The sequence below is a fragment of the Sceloporus undulatus genome, chromosome 4, assembly GCF_019175285.1.
Source record: "Sceloporus undulatus isolate JIND9_A2432 ecotype Alabama chromosome 4, SceUnd_v1.1, whole genome shotgun sequence".
In the NCBI taxonomy this organism is placed as follows: Eukaryota; Metazoa; Chordata; class Lepidosauria; order Squamata; family Phrynosomatidae; genus Sceloporus; species Sceloporus undulatus.
Window position 1 is genome coordinate 143,518,788 of NC_056525.1, and position 18,869 is coordinate 143,537,656.

Genomic DNA, 18,869 nt, shown 5'->3' on the forward strand with positions numbered 1-18,869 from the left:
ATTTATGGAAAACATGTCATCTTCAAGTTTGTTGTCTTATAATATTATCTCAATTGGAGACAATAGTTGAGTAGTGGTCAAACTTCTAAAGTAAACAATAATACATTTATTTTGTAAATAATGCATCACATAGCCCATTTAGCTGAGGCTGAGAGAATGAGCTATGAGCCAGAACATGCACAGTTTGAATGACAGGGTAGCCTAGAATGTCATCATTCTGCCTTGTCCTGAGCCCTCATTTAAAATATAGGAATAGCATTCACCTCCTTTACAGGGACTTTTTAAGGGTTGCAGAAAAATAATATATATGAAGAAACTTGGAGCACGGCAAACTATTAAATTGTCGTTGACATTGACAGTTACAACAGGAAAATGAATCAATAACTTCTTTTGTGTGTGGGGGGGTAGGTTTCGGGCTCTGTGGCCATGTTTTAGAAGAGTTTATTCCTAATGTTTCGCCTGCATCTGTGGCTGGCATCTTCAAGATGCCAGCCACAGATGCAGGCGAAACATCAGGAATAAACTCTTCTAGAACATGGCCACAGAGCCTGAAAAACTCACAAAAAACTATGGATGATGCCGGCCATGAAAGCCTTTGACTTCACAATAAATACCTTGTTTCTGTATTTCCAGTATAGAGACACAGTTGGAGAAGTGACTGTATCTGCTTGCAAATGAGGAATAAGCATGAATGGTGGTCATTGTTGAGATTTAGCTCTTTGCATTATTGACAGAGAGAGTCAGCGCTGTGTAGTGATTTGAGCTTTGAACTACAACTGTGGAGACCAGGATCAGTTGCTCACTTGGCTACAGAAACCTACTGGATGACCTTGGGCAGATCTCACACTCTCAGCCCTAGAAAAACCCATGATAGGTTCACCTTAGGATCCCCATAATTTGAAAATAACTTGAAGGCACACAGCAACAGCACTTGTTGACAGGAGGCCACAAGCTCACTTATTATAGAAAAATGAATATCCATCTTTTAGTGTATTTGTATGTTGAACAGAAGTGTAAGGAAGGTACATAGTGTACATCTTTTCCGGACATGGAATTGTTGAGTTTGCCCTGTTTAGTCCACCATATGTGACTGGCATTGACAGGGATAGACAGGGTCTAGAGGTGTAGATGTTTACGAACATTGGAAGTGCATTTGGTTGCTTTAAAATAGCTGTCTTGGTATGCCTTCAGTGACTACCTGTTTCTAGTCCTTCCAATTACTCTGCCTCAGAGTAGAGGGAGTATTGTTCCTAATTGCCACAACTGTCAGACAAGGATGTGCATGCATGCAAAAACAAAACCCAGAGGACAGAAGAGTTGATTAAAAGGCCAGAAACTTGTCTGAATAAAAATGATTTTTCTTACTCTTTAGAAGGACAAAAGAGAGACAGTATAGCTAGCCTGTCATGACAGGAAGTATCCTATTTTGGCCACCAAGAGTATCCTGTTTTGCATCTCCGCCAAATATACCTCTAAAGATAGAGGTACCAAAAAAAATTGCTTTCCCATAAATTGTTCAGTCTGGTGAGGCTCACAGGGAAGAATATGTTCCTTCATACAGTAAGTCCTGTTCCACTCTGATGTGCTGCCACCCTCTACATTTGAGCAACTTTGTAGTTAAAGTCTCCATAAGGGTGATGAGGAACGTAGTTTAAATTTTTACAGTTTAGCTATCTTGAGCTCTGAAACATAGCATAACAACACAATGTTGAAACATTTTCAGAAAAGGAAGAACTTAAAGTGCTTTTTGATACCAATTCTTATTTTCCAATTAACCAGGTAGAATTGCTCATGTGTTTGGTATTTTAAAGTAACAACACTGTGCTAATATTTCTGCATCTGTGGTATCTGATTGTTTTCAGGGTTGTGGATGTCTTGCTGAAGGCAATCATGAGGACAATGTGGCTCGCTGGTGGATTCCATTGGATAAATGTGAAGGGCAGGCAGGCGTTGCCCACTGAAGCAGCAATATTGACTCTGGCTCCCCATTCCTCATACTTCGATGCTATACCAGTAACAATGACCATGGCTTCCATTGTCATGAAAGCAGAAAGCAAAGACATCCCTGTTTGGGGAAGTAAGTTGGAAATCTTTACCTTCTATATAATGGAATTGGATTTGGATTTGGATTTGGTAATGAATTGCCAGACCGAAGATATTAATGAAATCAATAAGTGTAAAGAAAGAATATAAACATATTTTATGGACCATCTTAGAAAATAAAAGGTTGTTGCTCCTTTGTAAATGCTTTATTGCTGGATACAAGACTGTAATTGTGGCTCAGAGGTCAAGTCTAATTCCATGAAGATTATCTACTAGTTTTTATTCTGTCATTCTCCATTCCAAAAATCAACCAGAGCTTCAACAGGAGCACCTGCCAAGAGCCATGAGGAAACTGTTTGGGTCCATTGATCTCCTGGTATGAACCATTTTAATAGGTTCCTCGCCACTTCAGAGGTGTCAAGTCCCAGTGAGTCTAAATTCTACTAGGCAGTGGTCTGTGTGTGACAATGGAAAGTTCCTCCATGCCCAGATCACCATCTTCCCACCTAGCACAAAACACTAGGCTTAGGATGGCTGGTGCCAGCTACTGTTTGTAACAGACCCATGGTTGTCATGGAGAACATGAAGACCTGAGTTGCCTGTGACGGAAAGGTCTCAGCATGGTTGTTGAAGTTTTCCAACACAGCAAGGTAGGGAGGGACCCCCAACATCATGGCTAACACTAGCTCAGGAAGGAAAGTTGTTGAGCAGCAGAATGGTTAGTACAGCAGCAGAATTATATTTTGTCCACTTTCCTTTAAATTAAACAATTGCATAGTGCTTACCTGATTACCCCATTTCCATTTCCCTGTCATTCTTTTGCTTCCTGTCCTGTCCATCCATTGTTGTCTCTTTATACTGTACAGTGCTGTATACATTGGTAGTGTTTTGTAAATAATATGTTTCCTTAAATTTGAACATCCTGTGTTGCAGTGGATCTCCTTCTGTTTATCATCCTGAGCCCTTTTCATCTTGATCTTTACATCAAGGACAGATCCAACTGTTTAGTTTTTATCTGTATATCTCCATGATATTCCTAAAATAAGAAAATGTGGTGGTCACTACTACCTCAGTAGCCATTACTACAATAAAGAATTACCAGGTTAGGTGCTCTTCTGTAGAAATTTTGAAGACACAACACTGTTAATAAGTAACATGGGAAGATGAGTAGATGGTTAGGGTTATTATTAAGGATATACAGCTACCTATGATTTATTTACTTTGTATATTATATTATATTGTATATACTAGAGTGGCATAGTGATTTGAGTGTTGGATTGTGATTCTGGAGACCTGTGTTCAAATCCTGACTCACTGAGTGACCTTGGGCAAGTCTCACTCTCTCAGCCTCAGAGGATGGCAATGGCAAGCTCCCTCTGAAGAAAATCCTGTGATAGGGGTGGCTTTGGTCTCCATAAGTTGGAAATTACTTGAAGGCACACAACAACAACAAAAACAACAACAACAATTCTCCGGGTAACAAAGGGATTGAAGAATAGTTCAGAGTTTTATTTTAGTCTAGATCATTTGCAGACTGGCAAATATAGGAAGAACTTATAGAAAGCAGCAGACAAAACAACCGTTGTTTTTCTCAGAACAGCAAAAGCCATTCCAAGTCCCATCATATTCTCTTCTCCAGTTTTTCTGCAAGTAGTCCATCAAACTTCAGATGGTAAAAGATCAACTGGAGTACAGTATCAATGTACTCTAATGTTATGCATTGGAAACGTACCAAGTCCAAGATAGTGCTAGCATAGATAACATGGAGAGGCAAGGAAGATGGAAAAGCAAAACAGTTTTTTCCCCAAAATGAAAGTCTTCTCTAAATGAGAACAAAACTGATCAACTCTTGTTAAGCTGACGATAATGGATGTCAAAAAGAGAAACTAGAGCATGTTAATGAAAGCATTAAGAGCAATAATGTATTTAAATATACCATAATTACAATTTTAAATATATGTGCATATAATCAGAATTGGGTATACAGTGAAGTCCCTTCCAGGGGTGGGGAGGGGAATCCTAGATTCACAAACCCACAGCTAGTCTGAGGAATTGGCACTGATAAAAGAGAAGAGAGATCTTGTGGCCATGTTGAAAATCTCAAAGCAAATCTAGTATATGCGGCTATAAAATGGCAAATTCCATGTCAGGGGCTAATAAGAAAAATAAAACTCCCTGTAAATTTAGGCCACATTCCCACTACATTTTAAACTGGTTTGCGAGCTGGTTTAAATGACTCTGGTTTATACTTAATCCAAATCGCTGAAGCAGTTTGAAGAGGGGGGCCCTCCGCTAGACCAATATAACATGCATCATTTTGATGCTCATTTTTTCTGCGTCTTTCATGATTCAGCGCAAGAGTGAACTAAGTGCGGATTCAAATCTTCATCCTATGATGTAATTGTTGACTTGCATGCTATGGGTGAGGGTAAAGTGGGCTTGCCCCTCTTCCCAAGCTTACCAGTGGGGGGGCTATCTGCCCAAATGTGGCTGCTGCAATGGCTGCGGCTGCCACAACCACTTCCCAGACCACCATTTCTTCCTTGGCATATTGCCTGGACTGGGAGCGTCGGCCTTCACCGGGGGGGGGGGGGGAAGGAGCTGTGGAAGAGGGCTTTGATTTGCGCAAATGTAGTGTGAATGATGCTCTGCTGCTGAACCGATTCATTGATTCAGATCGGAAACCGAATTATTTGTACGTGGGAGTGAGGCCTTAGTGTATTCTTCCTTGGGTGTGGATCTGGTCACTTATTTTAGAAGTATACTGTAAAGATGGAAAATGTCCAAAAAGAGGAACCAAAATTTTCATTCTTACAAGAAAAGACAACTGTGTTTTTGGATAATTTAGTTAGGGGCAGAAGTGACCATGAAGAGACATTATAAAGAACTGTGTGTGGTAGAAAATGCATAGAAAGAAGTCTTTTCCTTTTTTACAATACGAAGAGTTGAGGATATCCTATGAAACTAAAGGAAAGCTGAAGAGAAACAAAAAGGTACTTTTTCAGCAGAGTGCATATTGTTGCCACAGATATAATAATTAGCTTAATTTGTGAAATTGAAGGCTTTTACAGCCAAAATCCATAGTTTTTTGAGGGTTTTTCAGGCTATGTGGCCGTGTTCTGGGAGAGTTTATTCCTGACGTTTTGCCAGCATCTGTGGCTGGCATCTTCAGAGAATGCTGGCATGGCAGTGAGTGGGGTATACTGTGTGACTCTTGGTTAAGAAGAAGTGATTTCTATTTTAATCTCTGTGTTGGTCTGTTGTTGAATGGCAAGACCTCAGGGTGTCTATTTAATTAATGATCCATAGTCTGCTGGGAAATCCCTCTGACCCTGACTCCCATGTTATCCATTAAATAAATGGTAGATTGGACTCTTCCCTACTTATGTTTCTTCCTAAAACGAAAGTGAAGGAACTTGCTCTGGTCTAAGCATTTTTAGACATGAAGTGTAACTAAAGAATTTAAACAGCATTTAGCATGGCAACTTGGTGCATGGAATTTCACTTAACTCAGTTATTGCAATAGAGGTAGATTTAATCCCAAAGGTTTTTTTCACTAGATTTAGGATTAAGGCAGGAGGGAGGCTGACATCACATGGCAATTCACACTTCTTCATGGTTGAAAAATACATGGAACATGAAACTGAAGTCATGATATTTTAAAATGATTTTTCTTGCTTGTTGCATTTGTATCCTCTTTCCTCCAGCAAACAAGCAAGAAAAATCATTTTAAACTATCATGTCTTCAGTTTCATGTTCCATGTATTTTTCAACCATGAAGAAGTCAGAAACTACTTGAAGGCACACAACACACGCACACTTTAGTGGAGGGAATATAAAACATGGCAGTATCAAATTCTATCGAGAGAGGCAACATCTGCTGCCATTGGGAACAGGTTACTGGGAGAAACAGGATACATCTGTCATCCCCTCAGAGGAGACTGGACAAATTTGTACAAGGTGGTCTACTAGTGTCTACTTATGATGGAGATACACAGTCAGAAGACGTGTACCTTAAGGCTGCATTCATGTCCTGCTAGTAGTTTTTCTATCAGCAACTGGTGGACCATATGGACTAAATAATCCTTTCGTCTGCTCGAGCTTGGCTTTTCTTGAGTCCTTAAATTTGAAAGTGTATTCCCCAAGAAGAAAGTGCATGAGATCCCCACTGTAAGATCCAAACTTGCTTTGATGTGTTCTGAGTAATTTGTATTGTGTAACTGCCAGCATATTTTTATACGCAAGAGTAATTTGGCAATACGTTTTTCCTAGAATTATTTGTACTGTCGTTTCTGTGTCTACTCACTTGGACTAGTTTACAGAAATGAAATTTATTGATAAAATATTGATAAAACTTTGAGCTGCAGCTCTTACCTCTAATATGTTGTGTAACTTCATCATATTTAAACTTCAGAAACCAAGGGAATACAATACTGAATTAGCCCTGCTTGCAAACTGACTTCCTCTGACGTCTTTTGCACTCTGTACAGAGATATATGCTAATCCAATATCTATTATTTTTAAAAGCAAAATCACTCTGGATATGGGAACATTATATGACAGGCAAATAAAGGAACAGTTAGCTTTTTCCCTACTTCATTATTTTGAATTTGGGGTAGGGGAGGATTTGGAGTGTAGAAATATGTGGGAAAAACACTATCTCATATCCCACCAATTCTTTGCTATAAATTTTCTTCTCCTAAAGTGGTTTTGCTTTTACACACATTAGTAGGTACACACTAATTAAGTGGGTAGGCTCTGTACTTGGTGTGTTTCAATTTTATCTTGTAGTTACTGTTTTTATTATTGTTGTTGTTGTTGTTGTTGTGTGATTTTGATGAGTGCATTAATATGCTGTTAACCTGGTGAGCCCCCTTTGAAATAGATTTACACCCAGCATGTCTACTCTGTTTCTGACACAGAATATCACTGGAAGATCTTTCATTGGATAAAACTGTTAGCAACGTCTATCATTTCAATGAGGGTATTTTGGGTTGATATTTTGAAATTCTGTTGCATATTGCCTTTGCCTCTATGGTCTAATCTGCATTGCAAAAATAATGCAGTTTGACACCACTTTAACTGCCATGGCTCAGTGCTGTGGAATCCTGGGATTTGTAGTTTGTGGTGGCACCAGAGTGCTCTGACAGAGAAGGCTAAATATCTCACAGTATCTCACAAAAATGTCTCACTAAATCGCTCACCATGCAATACCTTTGGTCTTGTATAGAACCTAAGCAGATGTAGCAAATAGAAGGCAGAAGCATTTTGTATCTGGGTCATCTGGCTTTTAAAAAAAATCTTGGAAAGCTACACTATATATAGTTTCTGGGTTTGTGCTTTTCCCCCCCTCCGGTTACACATTAGTAAAAGAACGAAAGAAAACTTGAGACTAAAGTCACTTTAATTTCAACCACTTCCTGTGAATTCCAGCGTAGAATTCATTGGAAGTAGGGAAAGCATGCAGAGTTTACAGTGGACTGAAATGTATTTGGTGGGGGGAGGACTCTTTGTCAGGTGTTGTGGATCAGTATATACAAAGATTTAATAACTGCCTCCTTCTTACTCCAACATTTTATGTTTTTGCAACAAGACTACTGTATAGTCCAATATGACATAACACTGTCTGGCTGTCAAATTCAGTGCAACGTATCTACTTTATTTATTGTATTTATTATATAATTAACCACACATCCAGACATTATTTTAAACTGCTGAAATTTCAGGTCCATCGGATTAACTTGCCTTTCCACATGTTTAGTCCTAGAGAAGGAAACAATACATTTATTTATGCTATCAGCATTAATTTGACAGTGAACCAGCCTCTGACCATCATACTTTCACTTCAACTTAGGTCAATGGCCTCTTGTTTACTGCATTAGGAGCATAATACCATGCCTAGAGTTCAGTAGAATACATTGGCAGACTCATTAGTATTAGAATAGTTCTATTATGATGTGCAGCATGTCATTTAAATTTGAGGAGATGAACAGCATGGGAGGATGGAGCAGGGGAGTTTCATATGTCTACTTCGCAGCTGAGTTCACAATGCTATATTTGAAGAGACCATTAGCATTATTTCAGTTCTGTTTGGAGTACAGGATTAAGGTTCCTAAGAAAAAGCTTATAAGTCATAGAGCTTTTCTTGTGAGGAACAGGTTTTTACTAATGCAGTCCAAAATGACTCCAGAGTAAGTACAGTATCAGGCATCATAGTACAGCTAAAATCACATTTCAGTGATTTTATTGTTTGTGGCCCTATTTCATGTCTGTGTAAGATATGCTGGCATGTTTCAATATTTATTTATTTAAGCCATCTTTTCCCTGAGATTGGATTCAAAGTGGCTAATAGTAATGTAAAACAAGTTTAAACTAAACTCTTATTTCACAAAAGTTTTTTTTAAAAGGGAAAAAATGTATTTTAAAAAGAGAGCCAACATGGTGTAGTGCTTTGAGTATTTGACTATGGAGACCAGGGTTTAAGTCTCTGCTTGGCCATAGAAACCCACTGATTGAACGAGTCACACTCTCTCAGGAGTTTATCACATGGGGGAGAATGCGTCATGCTCCCATTTTTTTCTGTTACCATTGCGCAATAGCAAGAAAACAGTAATGGGAGATGATCACACCTAAACCAAAAGCAATGCAGTTCCACATTAATTACAGAATAAGAGCGCTTTTAGTTTACATAGCGTTATGGTTCCATTTTTGTAGTCTCTGCACAGGCGCAGAAGAGATATCCTGGCGATTCTTCCCTCTCCCCCAACCGTCATTGCTGTTATTTCGAATAGCAAGCTGGGAATGAAACCACAATTGCAGAAATGTGCAATTGTGCAATTGTAGTGCTTTGTAAGTACACACTTGTGGTAATAACATATAGATCACGCTTTTGAAATGTTATTAACATTTTAAAAAATTAATACAATTTGACGGGAACATGACACTTTGATAACTTGTGGGCAACGCGATCATCCCGACATCATGTAATCATCTTCTTCGCAATTGCACAATGGTAACAGGGGAAAAATACGGGAGCACGATGCTTTCTCCCCTGTGTGATAAACTCCTATGTCTGAGAAGAAGGCAAAGGCAAAAGCATCTCTTAACAAATCTTGCCAAAGGGGGGGGGGGACATTATAGGTTCACATGAGAGTCACCATAAGTCAGAAATGACTGAAAGTCACACAATGACATCAATAAAATACCAATATTTATTTATTTATAGGTAGAGGGAAAAGGTAAAATTAATAACTTTTCCAGTATAGAAGAAAATAGTTGCAAAATTATATCCACTGTATTGCCCAATATACTTAGAGATAGTTTTTTGTGGGATTTTCGGGCTATGTGGCCTTGTTCAGGAAGAGTTTATTCCTGACGTTTTGCAAGCACCTGTGGCTGACATCTTCAGATAATACTGGCAATGGTGAAACGTCAGGAAGAAACGCTTCCTGAACACGGACATATAGCTGAAAGATCCCACAAAAAAACTATGGATTCCAGCCATGAAAGTCTTTGCCTTCACATACTTAAAGATGTTGACATTTCTGTGTTTCTTTCCAGCTCTGATCAAATACATCCGACCTGTGTTTGTATCTCGATCAGATCAGGATTCTCGCAGAAAAACTGTTGAGGAGATAAGACGGCGTGCTCAATCGAATGGAAAATGGCCACAGGTAATGATAAAATATCTTGTGATTTAAAGTTAAAGAATATCATCTATGTTTTATATTCCAGCCAATGCCAATGATCCCATTCCCTGTTCCTCCACAGACTGACTATGATAGATGAATACCAAGATTTGGATTTTTCAGTTGGGAAGCCTAGGTGAAAGAATGCTCATTCTTCTATTTATTTTTTTAAAAGTTCATTTATACATTTTGACAAGACATGGCTTTTCAAGGGATCCTCAAGCAGAGACCAATAACCATCTGCTGATTCTTATTTTCTGATGACCATTTTGCTGCTTCGATAGTTTTGTTGGTACCAGCATCTGACAAAAAAGGCTATACAGTTGGCCCTCTGTTTTCTCTTGGGATCCATTCCGGATCCCCCTCCCGCGAAAATGGAAGGTCACGCATATTCAAGCCCCATAGGCTTGAATGGGGCATGCCGCTGAGTGCACGCACCATTGAAAATAGCAGAGATCACCCCTCTGGATATTCAAGGTCGTGGATCTCATATCCATGAGTTAGGAGGGGTGACTGTACATTTTTTAAAACAAAAAACTTAAAAGTCAAATCAACCTCATCTAGCAATTACATTATATCAAAATCTTCACTAAAAAAAATACACTAGAGGCAAAACCATACAAGTTTTGAGGATGGGCATTATTGATTTTTTTCTGTACATAGGAAAAAACCTTCTGTTTTACCTTTTAGTGCTTACACAGCACTTCAGGCAGCCGGCAGCCATCAAAACAGATAATGAAATGCAGTAACCTAAATCCTACATAATATTCATGGTAGCATTAGAGAAAAAGAGATTCCACCTGAACATCAGTACAAACTTCCTAACAGACAGAACTCTTTGACAGTCCCTTGGAGTGTGGCAAAGTCTCCCTTGGAGATTTTTAAACAGAGGCTGGATGGCCATCTGTTGGTAGTGCTGTCATCCTGTATTCCTGCATGGCAGGGGGTTGGACTGAATGGACCTTGTGGTTTCTTCAACTCTATGAGCCTGGCCAAAATAAAGCTGCTTCGGGTCATTTTGGAGGTATGCTGTTTAAATGATGTATGCTTCCTAAGAGGTCAGAAGCTGCGCCAAAGCCACGCTAAGGACTGGAGCGCAGCTTCTGGCCTCTTGAGATGCATGTGTCATTTAAACAGCATACCTCCAAAGTGACCCGAAGCAGCTTTATTTTGGCCTGTCTGTATGGGCCCTATGATTCTGTCATTAGGATTTTCTACTGCTTTTCCCTGTAGCCCTCTTCAGCACTAAAAACATATTTCCCTATCCAGCTCTCCAGAGCCAATTTTGGAGTGTTCAGGGTGTTGCAGTGGAAAGGGTGTGTGTGTGCGTTCTCCATTCCTCTTTTCCACAGGCATGTGCCTAGCACTGGATACAAGCCGATATAGCTGTAAGTGGATAACACTAGGATAAAAACAGACAGATACAGCAGATAAAATATTAAATAATAGCTATATAACAAATCCTGTCTAAAAAGGAAGGCTAGCATTTTTAGTTTTCAGAAAGATTGGGCACTTGCATTTATTTATTTTTAAAAGCTTATCTCATCCTTCTGGTATTTGCACATCACTTCAGAGCTGCTAACAATAATGAAACTAGGGATGCAATTCAGTAAAATTGCAGAACAATATAAAACCCAGGAGGAAATGCCTGTCTGAACAAGAAAATCTTTGCCATGTAGTGGAATGCCATCAAGGAGGTGCCAAGCTAGCTTCCCAGACAGTTTACACAGTTTAGGGGCGGCACTGAGAAGAATTCTCTTGTCCACATCCGTGGTGCTTCTCCATACTTAGGAACATAGAAAAGATCTTTGTGTCAGAACTTGAGTTGCAATCAGGTTAGTATGATAAGATGTAGTTCCTTGAGTTTCTGTGGCTAAGCCATTTAGGCCTTTAAAGATCATTACCAACACTTTGAATTGTGGCTGAAACAATAGCAATAGCAAGTACATTTCTATACCGCTTATCAGTGCACCCTTGCATAACACCTTGTTGGTATGATGTGATATCATAGGCAACTACTCACCAGTGTTCAGAAAGCTGAATGGTGGATTTATTACACTTTCTAAAGGCTCTTTTAGTGTTCTTTATGGTAAACATTCTCCACTAATCCAATTCAGATATAATTGTGGGACATACAGGTCATGCAGTAGCCTAAGAAGAGCAAAAGGCAATCCTGTATGCACCTGCCAACTTCACATCCAAACACAGAAACAGCCTTAAACTGTGGTCTTGATTCTTTGAGGAAAATACTACTTCATTGGAAACAAGTTGAATTCCTGTTTCAGAATCCTTTTGTACCCTGCCCAGGAGCCCTTTTGCTTGGCTAGATTAAGCTTCAGTATGAATTAGAAATGGAAATCAATTTGCATTAGAAATGTGACAGGATAAACCATGTATTCTATGGTTCATACATTTAGACTGTCAACCAAATAACACAGACATCTTAAATGTCATGGAAAAACACTGTTCTGCTTATTAATTAATTAGATGTGAGGCAGATGGTAATTTAGGAAAGGCCTTTTCAGTGATGGCATTATGATTATGGAATTCTCTCCCTAGGGAAGCTTTCCTCATTTGTGCACCTGGCACAGATCTGCTAGTTTTCCCCAGACTTAATTCTGACATTTCTTTTTTTGATGCCATTTTATCCATTGTTTTCATACATATAATGTGGATGATTGGTCCTTTTTTGTAACAATTTCCAGTACCAAGCTGGTTTGTTTAATTTGTTGTAGAGTTCCTTCAATGAATACAGTGTTCTGTTTGAAGTGGAGGAAGAGCAGGAAGAAGTGATAGTGGTGATGACAATGAAGATATTTATATAATCCTATATTATCTATTTTTCCCAATTTGGAACTCAAGATGGCTTAGGGCCTCAGCAGACCGGCATAAAGAGCTGGCCTCAGGGCAGAGGGGTGTGAGTGTGTGGTGTCTGCATGCTGGCCACCAAGATGCTGCCCCTACGCTGCCTGCCTGACTAGATGGCGGGCAGCGTCATGCTGCGTCTTCGGCACACTGCTTACATGTCCTTTCCACGGTGTGTAGTTGCCATGGCCCTGATCCAGTGATGAAATAGGTGGCTGCAGGCCGCCCCTTAGGGGTGCTCTTATCATCCCTTAGAAATGTTAATACAAATACAGCTAAACGTTTACATTGTACAAAAGTTTAAAATATAAATAAACTATTAAATTATATTAAAAGCAGTTTAAAAACAGATCATTCAAAAGAGCACCTTAGTGAAGGAAGATGAAATAATGCCAGTTTTCTTCTTCCTCTGTCCCTTGCTCAGTCCCTTTCTTTGCACAAAATGTTATGTTTGAGAAAATGTACAGTGGTAATTGAATACATAGTGGAAACCATTTTCCTTTGATGGGCCCTTGAGTCCAACGTTGATGACAGAACTATAACCAGAAATGGTTGGAATTTCCAGTGCAACATTCTTTCCAGGACTCACTCTCTGCTACCAATGTAAAATTAGGCTAACAGCCACATGTCCTCTAACTCATATTTAAATGGAAGAATTATTATTACTGTTCCATTCTGTCATTTTTATTTGTTAAACATTCTTGAACACTAATGGTACATAGAAGAGATGCTGTTCTTATTCCAGATGACTCTAAGTCTACACTAGATAATAAAGAAAGTGAGGTGTAAGTCCGCGATTGCCTCATGTATGTGTCCGGTTCTTAAACAGAGTGTGAAGAATCCTTTAATATTTCTGTCTTGCTTAGTAAGAAGGCATTTGGCCTCAAGAATTTGCTGTTCCAAACAGGATAGTAGTTCAAAGATACCTGGGCCTCATTCCATACATTCTTTCATAGATTACTTTCTGTTTTGTAGAATACCTTGGGAATAATCTTGAGGCTTTGAAACTGTCACACGTTCTTTATTTAGCAACATTTTGAGGTTAAGTTTGAAGATTTTCATTCTGACTTTGAAATATACATCATAAGAAAGATGCACAGGAAGTATAAAAATAATTTGTAATAGAAGTTTTGTTTCTGTTTCTAAGATAATGATATTCCCAGAAGGAACCTGCACTAATCGATCTTGTCTAATTACCTTCAAGCCTGGTATGTATTATCCACATTCTTTCTTTCCCGTGCATCCTCTCTGTAACATTAGATTCTGAAGCATGCCATTCATTGCTCAGTGTTGCCAAGGGGCACGTCATTTGTCACAGCAAATACAAGCCACTTTGTTTTTGCTCCGAGTTGGCTATATCTTTTCTGTAAAATTTGTTTATCTGGAAATGTTCGATAGACCTGCCCTTGTGACCTGTAATTGGCCAGGACTCCTTGGGACATTTACACAGTGTTTACAGAAACTCAAATATCTTTAAAACATTGCATGAAGACAAGATCAGACATTAGCAAAAACAAATGGAATCTGTATTCTGTATACAAACTGGTAACTAAATACAAGAGCCAGTTTTCATATTACAGAAGATGGATTCCATTTCCACCTTGTTCTTAGAGTATGTAAGTTGAAATATTGAGAATTTAAATGTTAGCTGCGGCTTTCAGAGTATTTGTACAGTTAAAAGAACGAAAGTACTGTTACTGAGGTCTGCTTTTTCTAAAAAGGGGGGAAATATAGATTTAATGGTGCATGTACTTCCAAATCTGGCCCAAAGCTTTTTGTTAGTCCCAACTAGAGTAAAAACAACAGATCGCTGCGACTTACCATTCAAAAACATAAGTTTTGATTCATCATTCAAACATTTATTCTGTGGGCCTGCTTTAATTTGAATTACTTTCAGTATCCAGGCCTTAGTATTTACTTTAGGAGAAAATAATTGAAACAGGACATTCTATCATTTCATTCTTCTCGGTGATTTGTATTTAGTCCTTACACTTGCTTACTATCACCTAGTTCAAGCTGGAGCATACTGGAAATTTCTTAACAGCCTATTATCAGTGTAAGTGGGGGCATGTTTGGGATACAGTTTGGCCGCAAACAGTTAAAACCTTACTATGTCAACCTAATCTTTTCTGAGTGTTAATGCCACTAGCTCAGTTCTCGAAATGTATGGAATTTTAAAAATGTTTCCAAGTATGCACAAGGAGTATTTAAGAAGACCTCCCTAATGAAAAAGGCAGGTGGAATGCTATGATTTTATGGGAGAAAGGAGTTGTCTCAAAATGAAGTATTACAATGCTTTCCTTTGCTGCCAGTTTAATGTTCAGAGGTGTAATTAGATTATTCTTTCCATATTTGCATGGTCCTCATTCCCTCATCCAATAAAATTAGTTAATGGAGATGGCAATATTTGTCAAAGCTTATGAAAGGAAGGTGTGCTTATATGTTTATATACTTTTGACTGAGGCTTCTACAGATGGAAAAGAGATCAGGTCTGTCTGTCTTGCCATGTTTTGCTAAATCCTAAAGTTAAGCCAATTCTGCATATTAGGTAATTCAAACATCACAGTTCAGAGAATTATGGTACTACCTTTTACTTAATTCCTTCAGAAAATAGAGGAAGTATCCCTGTTTTGATATCCCTTGATATGGGCCTTGAGTAGCATTACGGTGTCCCTTTGTAATATATGTTTTATTATCCTATGTTTATGGGATCCCTGGATTTCTTTGTGTGTGCGCATATGGATTTTTGTGTACAAGCACACGCAGAAATTTTCCAATGTATTCCAAGTTAATGTTAATGTTAATTACTTCAGTGTAATAATAACAATATAATTTATTGTCACTTTAAATGATATTATAGAAAACAATAGAAGGTGCACATTAAATTGTAATACAGAACAGTTCAGTTCAAAGTGGTTGTCCCATGCCAGTCCCCTGAGCCATTGGCTGCCAGTCCCTAGATATTCCCAGGAAAGAAAGAAACAATTGTAGTGAATTCACATAAATATGGTGCTTGTCCCTGGCACATTGGGAAAATATAATTGCTATTCCCCCACATCAGTTAACCTGAGACACATTGCTATAGAAGGTACATTTTTTAAAGTTAATCTTTAGATTATAGTATGCAGACTAGAATGCCATAATCCAGTCTACATGTACTAAGGCATATATCACAATAGCTAGCTCTGATTTCATCGGAAATGAACAAATGAAGAACACCAGCTTAATCTGTGAAAAGACAGTCCTGCTACAACCACCAGATGTCATGGCCCAGCCAAGATCAGCTCTCGGAGGATGAGGAGGAGGATGGGCCTCCTCCAGAGCAAGGGCTGATTGAGGCAACGCCAGGTGCTGTTCCTGCCCTGCCAGGTCCCAGCTGTGATCCTCCAGTCCCAGAGGAGGAGGTTCAACCAGGTCCTAGTGCCACAGAGAGGCTTCCTTCGGTACCACAGCCTAGTGGTGAGTCTGGAGACGAAGCTTGCCTGCAGGTGCCTTCTTACAAAGAGAGAAGAGCCGAGAGTTCTTGCAGACGCAGATCACAGAGGATTGCCGAGAGGCAATCAGCCTACCAGCCTCAGGTGGCACGACGGAGAGTTTCCCTTACTTAAGTGGGAGAGAGACTAATGCTGGTTGCTAGAGTTTATTGCATGATCCCTCGGCGTGATTGCTGCTAGCTCCTAGTATCTAGATTCTCTGTTACCTTGACCTCGGACCGGACTACGTTATCTCTTGGCTGTTTTGACCCTGGACTGTTTGACTACGCTGTTTCCCGGTATCCTGACTTCGGCTTGACTTTCGGAACGTTGGAATCTCTGGAATCCTGACTTCGGCTCGTATTCTTGACCTGCCCTCGGACTGCTTCTTTGCTGGGTCTGCTTTACTTCCACTGAACTAAAGGCTCTGTTATCAGCTACGGTCAGTGTTGCTGGCAGCTTTTCCGGACACCAGAGAAGTGTTTGTTTGGGAGGTAGATGGTGTAAGTTAGTGGAATGGTTCCTAAAACTTACTGTAATTTTCATTGTAGTCCTACTAGGTAACAAACTGAGTTTGATGATTCAGTGATCAAGCATGCAGATTTATATATTATCACACATAGAAAGGCAAACAAATATTTTAATTACTAGACGGACAGACAGATAGCTGTGTGAGCATCTCCTGATTCAGTTCAGAGCCCAGTTTGGCAACATTGATCAAGCACTGATTGATTTGGAACTCATCTGATCTGGACTCCAGATGTAGAAATCCAGATCACCAGTCTTCCTGTTCACATATATTAGGAAGCAAATACAGCTTATAACTTTATCATTTTCCCCCTCTTATCTACATGAAATGTGGGGACATCATAGACCTGAAAGAGGGGATTGGTATTTGCTAAATTAAAGACAAATAGCTTCAGAGAATTTTGTAATGGGCATCTTTAGAGCTTTCCTTTTCTAAAAATCCCACACATTTTAAAAGCATATACAGTGAGCCCTCAGTATCTTGGGTGTGGGGTTGGTTCCAGGACCTGGCATGAATGGCAAAAAATGTGTCATTCCCTGCTAATAATATGGTATTGGGCAGTAGTGGAGGTAGCAGCAAGACTCAACCGCCAGATGTGTATTCTTCAGGCTCCCACCTCCAAGGAGCACAACAGCCACCCGTTCCTGCTTTCGAGGCAGTAGATGCAGGGATTCTGCTGATTCAATCCCAAAACAGAATTGGGTGACTGGGGGCTCTCTGGAGGTAGGGGAGCATAAAGTATGTGTGCCTGGTGGCCAGGGCTTACTGCCATCTCTGCTACTGCCCTACACCATATTATTAATATGGTCTTATCAATAAGAGGTTATATAAGGGAGATTTACAGTACAGTACAGTACAGTTGGCCTTCCACATTTGCGGCTTTGACTTTCACAGATTTGATTAATATGTTCTCTCTAGAAAAGTCTGGGTCCTCCAGCATGTCTCTATTGTCAACCTCTGCCAAAATTCACACTGGAGGACCTAGGAATTCCTAGAGAGAACACTTTTCTAGGCATTTGTAGGTGCTCCAGCACAATTTCATGGTCAACGTCTGGCAGGTCTTGGTCATACAATTGCCCTAGAGGACCTAGAAATTCCTAGAGATGAATTGTTCTTTCATGTAAAAAAAAGTGGGTTTTTTTATTTGTGGTTTTCACTGAGGTTCTGTGCTCCAGTGAATGTGGGGGGTCCACTGTAATGTATTGTCCCCCTGAAAACCGTAGTGTAAATCTCCTTGATCCTACCCTCCCCTTCCCTCTGATAAGAAAGAGCAGCCACTGCCGCAACCACTGCCAACCCCACCAAAGCTTGAGGCTGTTGTGTGCAGGAGGTTCTTGGACAAGGGCAAGAGGGTAAGGGTGAGGGCAAGACACCCTGAAAGATGTGAGACTACAGAGAGACATGAGCGTCTGTGGAATGGCAGATCCTTACATATCCCTGCAGAATCATGTTTGTGCCTCTCTCCTCACCCTCATGTTTGCATCTCTCTCCCTCACCTCCAGGGAGCACTCCAGCTGCCTGCTTCTGCCTCGCACTTCTCTGCAGTCTCACCTCTCTCTCAAAGCTTCTCCATCCTTGCAAATACAGTACTGTACATATTATGATACTTGTGTTGGGTAAAGTATTGTGTATTGTGTTGTCTACAGCGCTGTAGTTTGAATCTGCATTTGGTTCAATCAACAGATACCAGGCCTGTGTATATGGTGGGCCCACCACATACTCAGTTGCCCACTCAGTTCTTGCCCATTCATGCTGCATCCATCCTGCCATATGCCCACTTGTATTATGAAGACATTCCTAAAGCCCTGAACGTGTCCTCCAGCTTTACAATAGAAGAACTGTGCCAAAGAAGGCCATAAAAAAAACAAGAGTTAGGGCGGATGAAAATAGTGTACTGATGGAGATCATGGTGGCAACATGCTTTCCCCAGTCCATCTCCTACACTGTTCCCTACCTAATTTTCTTGCTTGAGAAGGTGAAGACCTGTTGCCAGAGTTCTATTCTTGCCCTGTAGATCTTGCTCTTGCTGCCTGGGTACTGCCTCTATTGTGAGCCAGACAGAGTGCTTTGTGCTTTGATGTTAAAGAGTACAGTACTGGTGCTATAATACCCTGGCAAATTACTACCACTCATATTCTGCCTGCAATGAAGAAAGATAGCAATCCTGGGATTTGCTCCATGTCATAGTAGTCCGAGACAATGCCCTGCCTTTTCTATGGTAACTCAGACTGTTTGTCCTTCATTTCAGCAGTTTCCTCTCTCATGGTTCTG

The 18,869-nt window shown here is 39.9% G+C and overlaps 1 protein-coding gene across 1 annotated transcript in view; it reads left to right on the plus strand.

Moving 5' to 3' along the window:
* Positions 1-18,869, plus strand: part of LPCAT1 (lysophosphatidylcholine acyltransferase 1) — a 69,162-nt gene that overhangs the window by 21,293 nt on the left and 29,000 nt on the right. Inside the window, exons 3-5 of the mRNA XM_042464388.1 lie at positions 1,863-2,077; positions 9,604-9,716; positions 13,744-13,804. Of these exons, the coding sequence (XP_042320322.1) occupies positions 1,863-2,077; positions 9,604-9,716; positions 13,744-13,804 (389 nt within the window). The remainder of the gene's footprint in view (positions 1-1,862; positions 2,078-9,603; positions 9,717-13,743; positions 13,805-18,869) is intronic.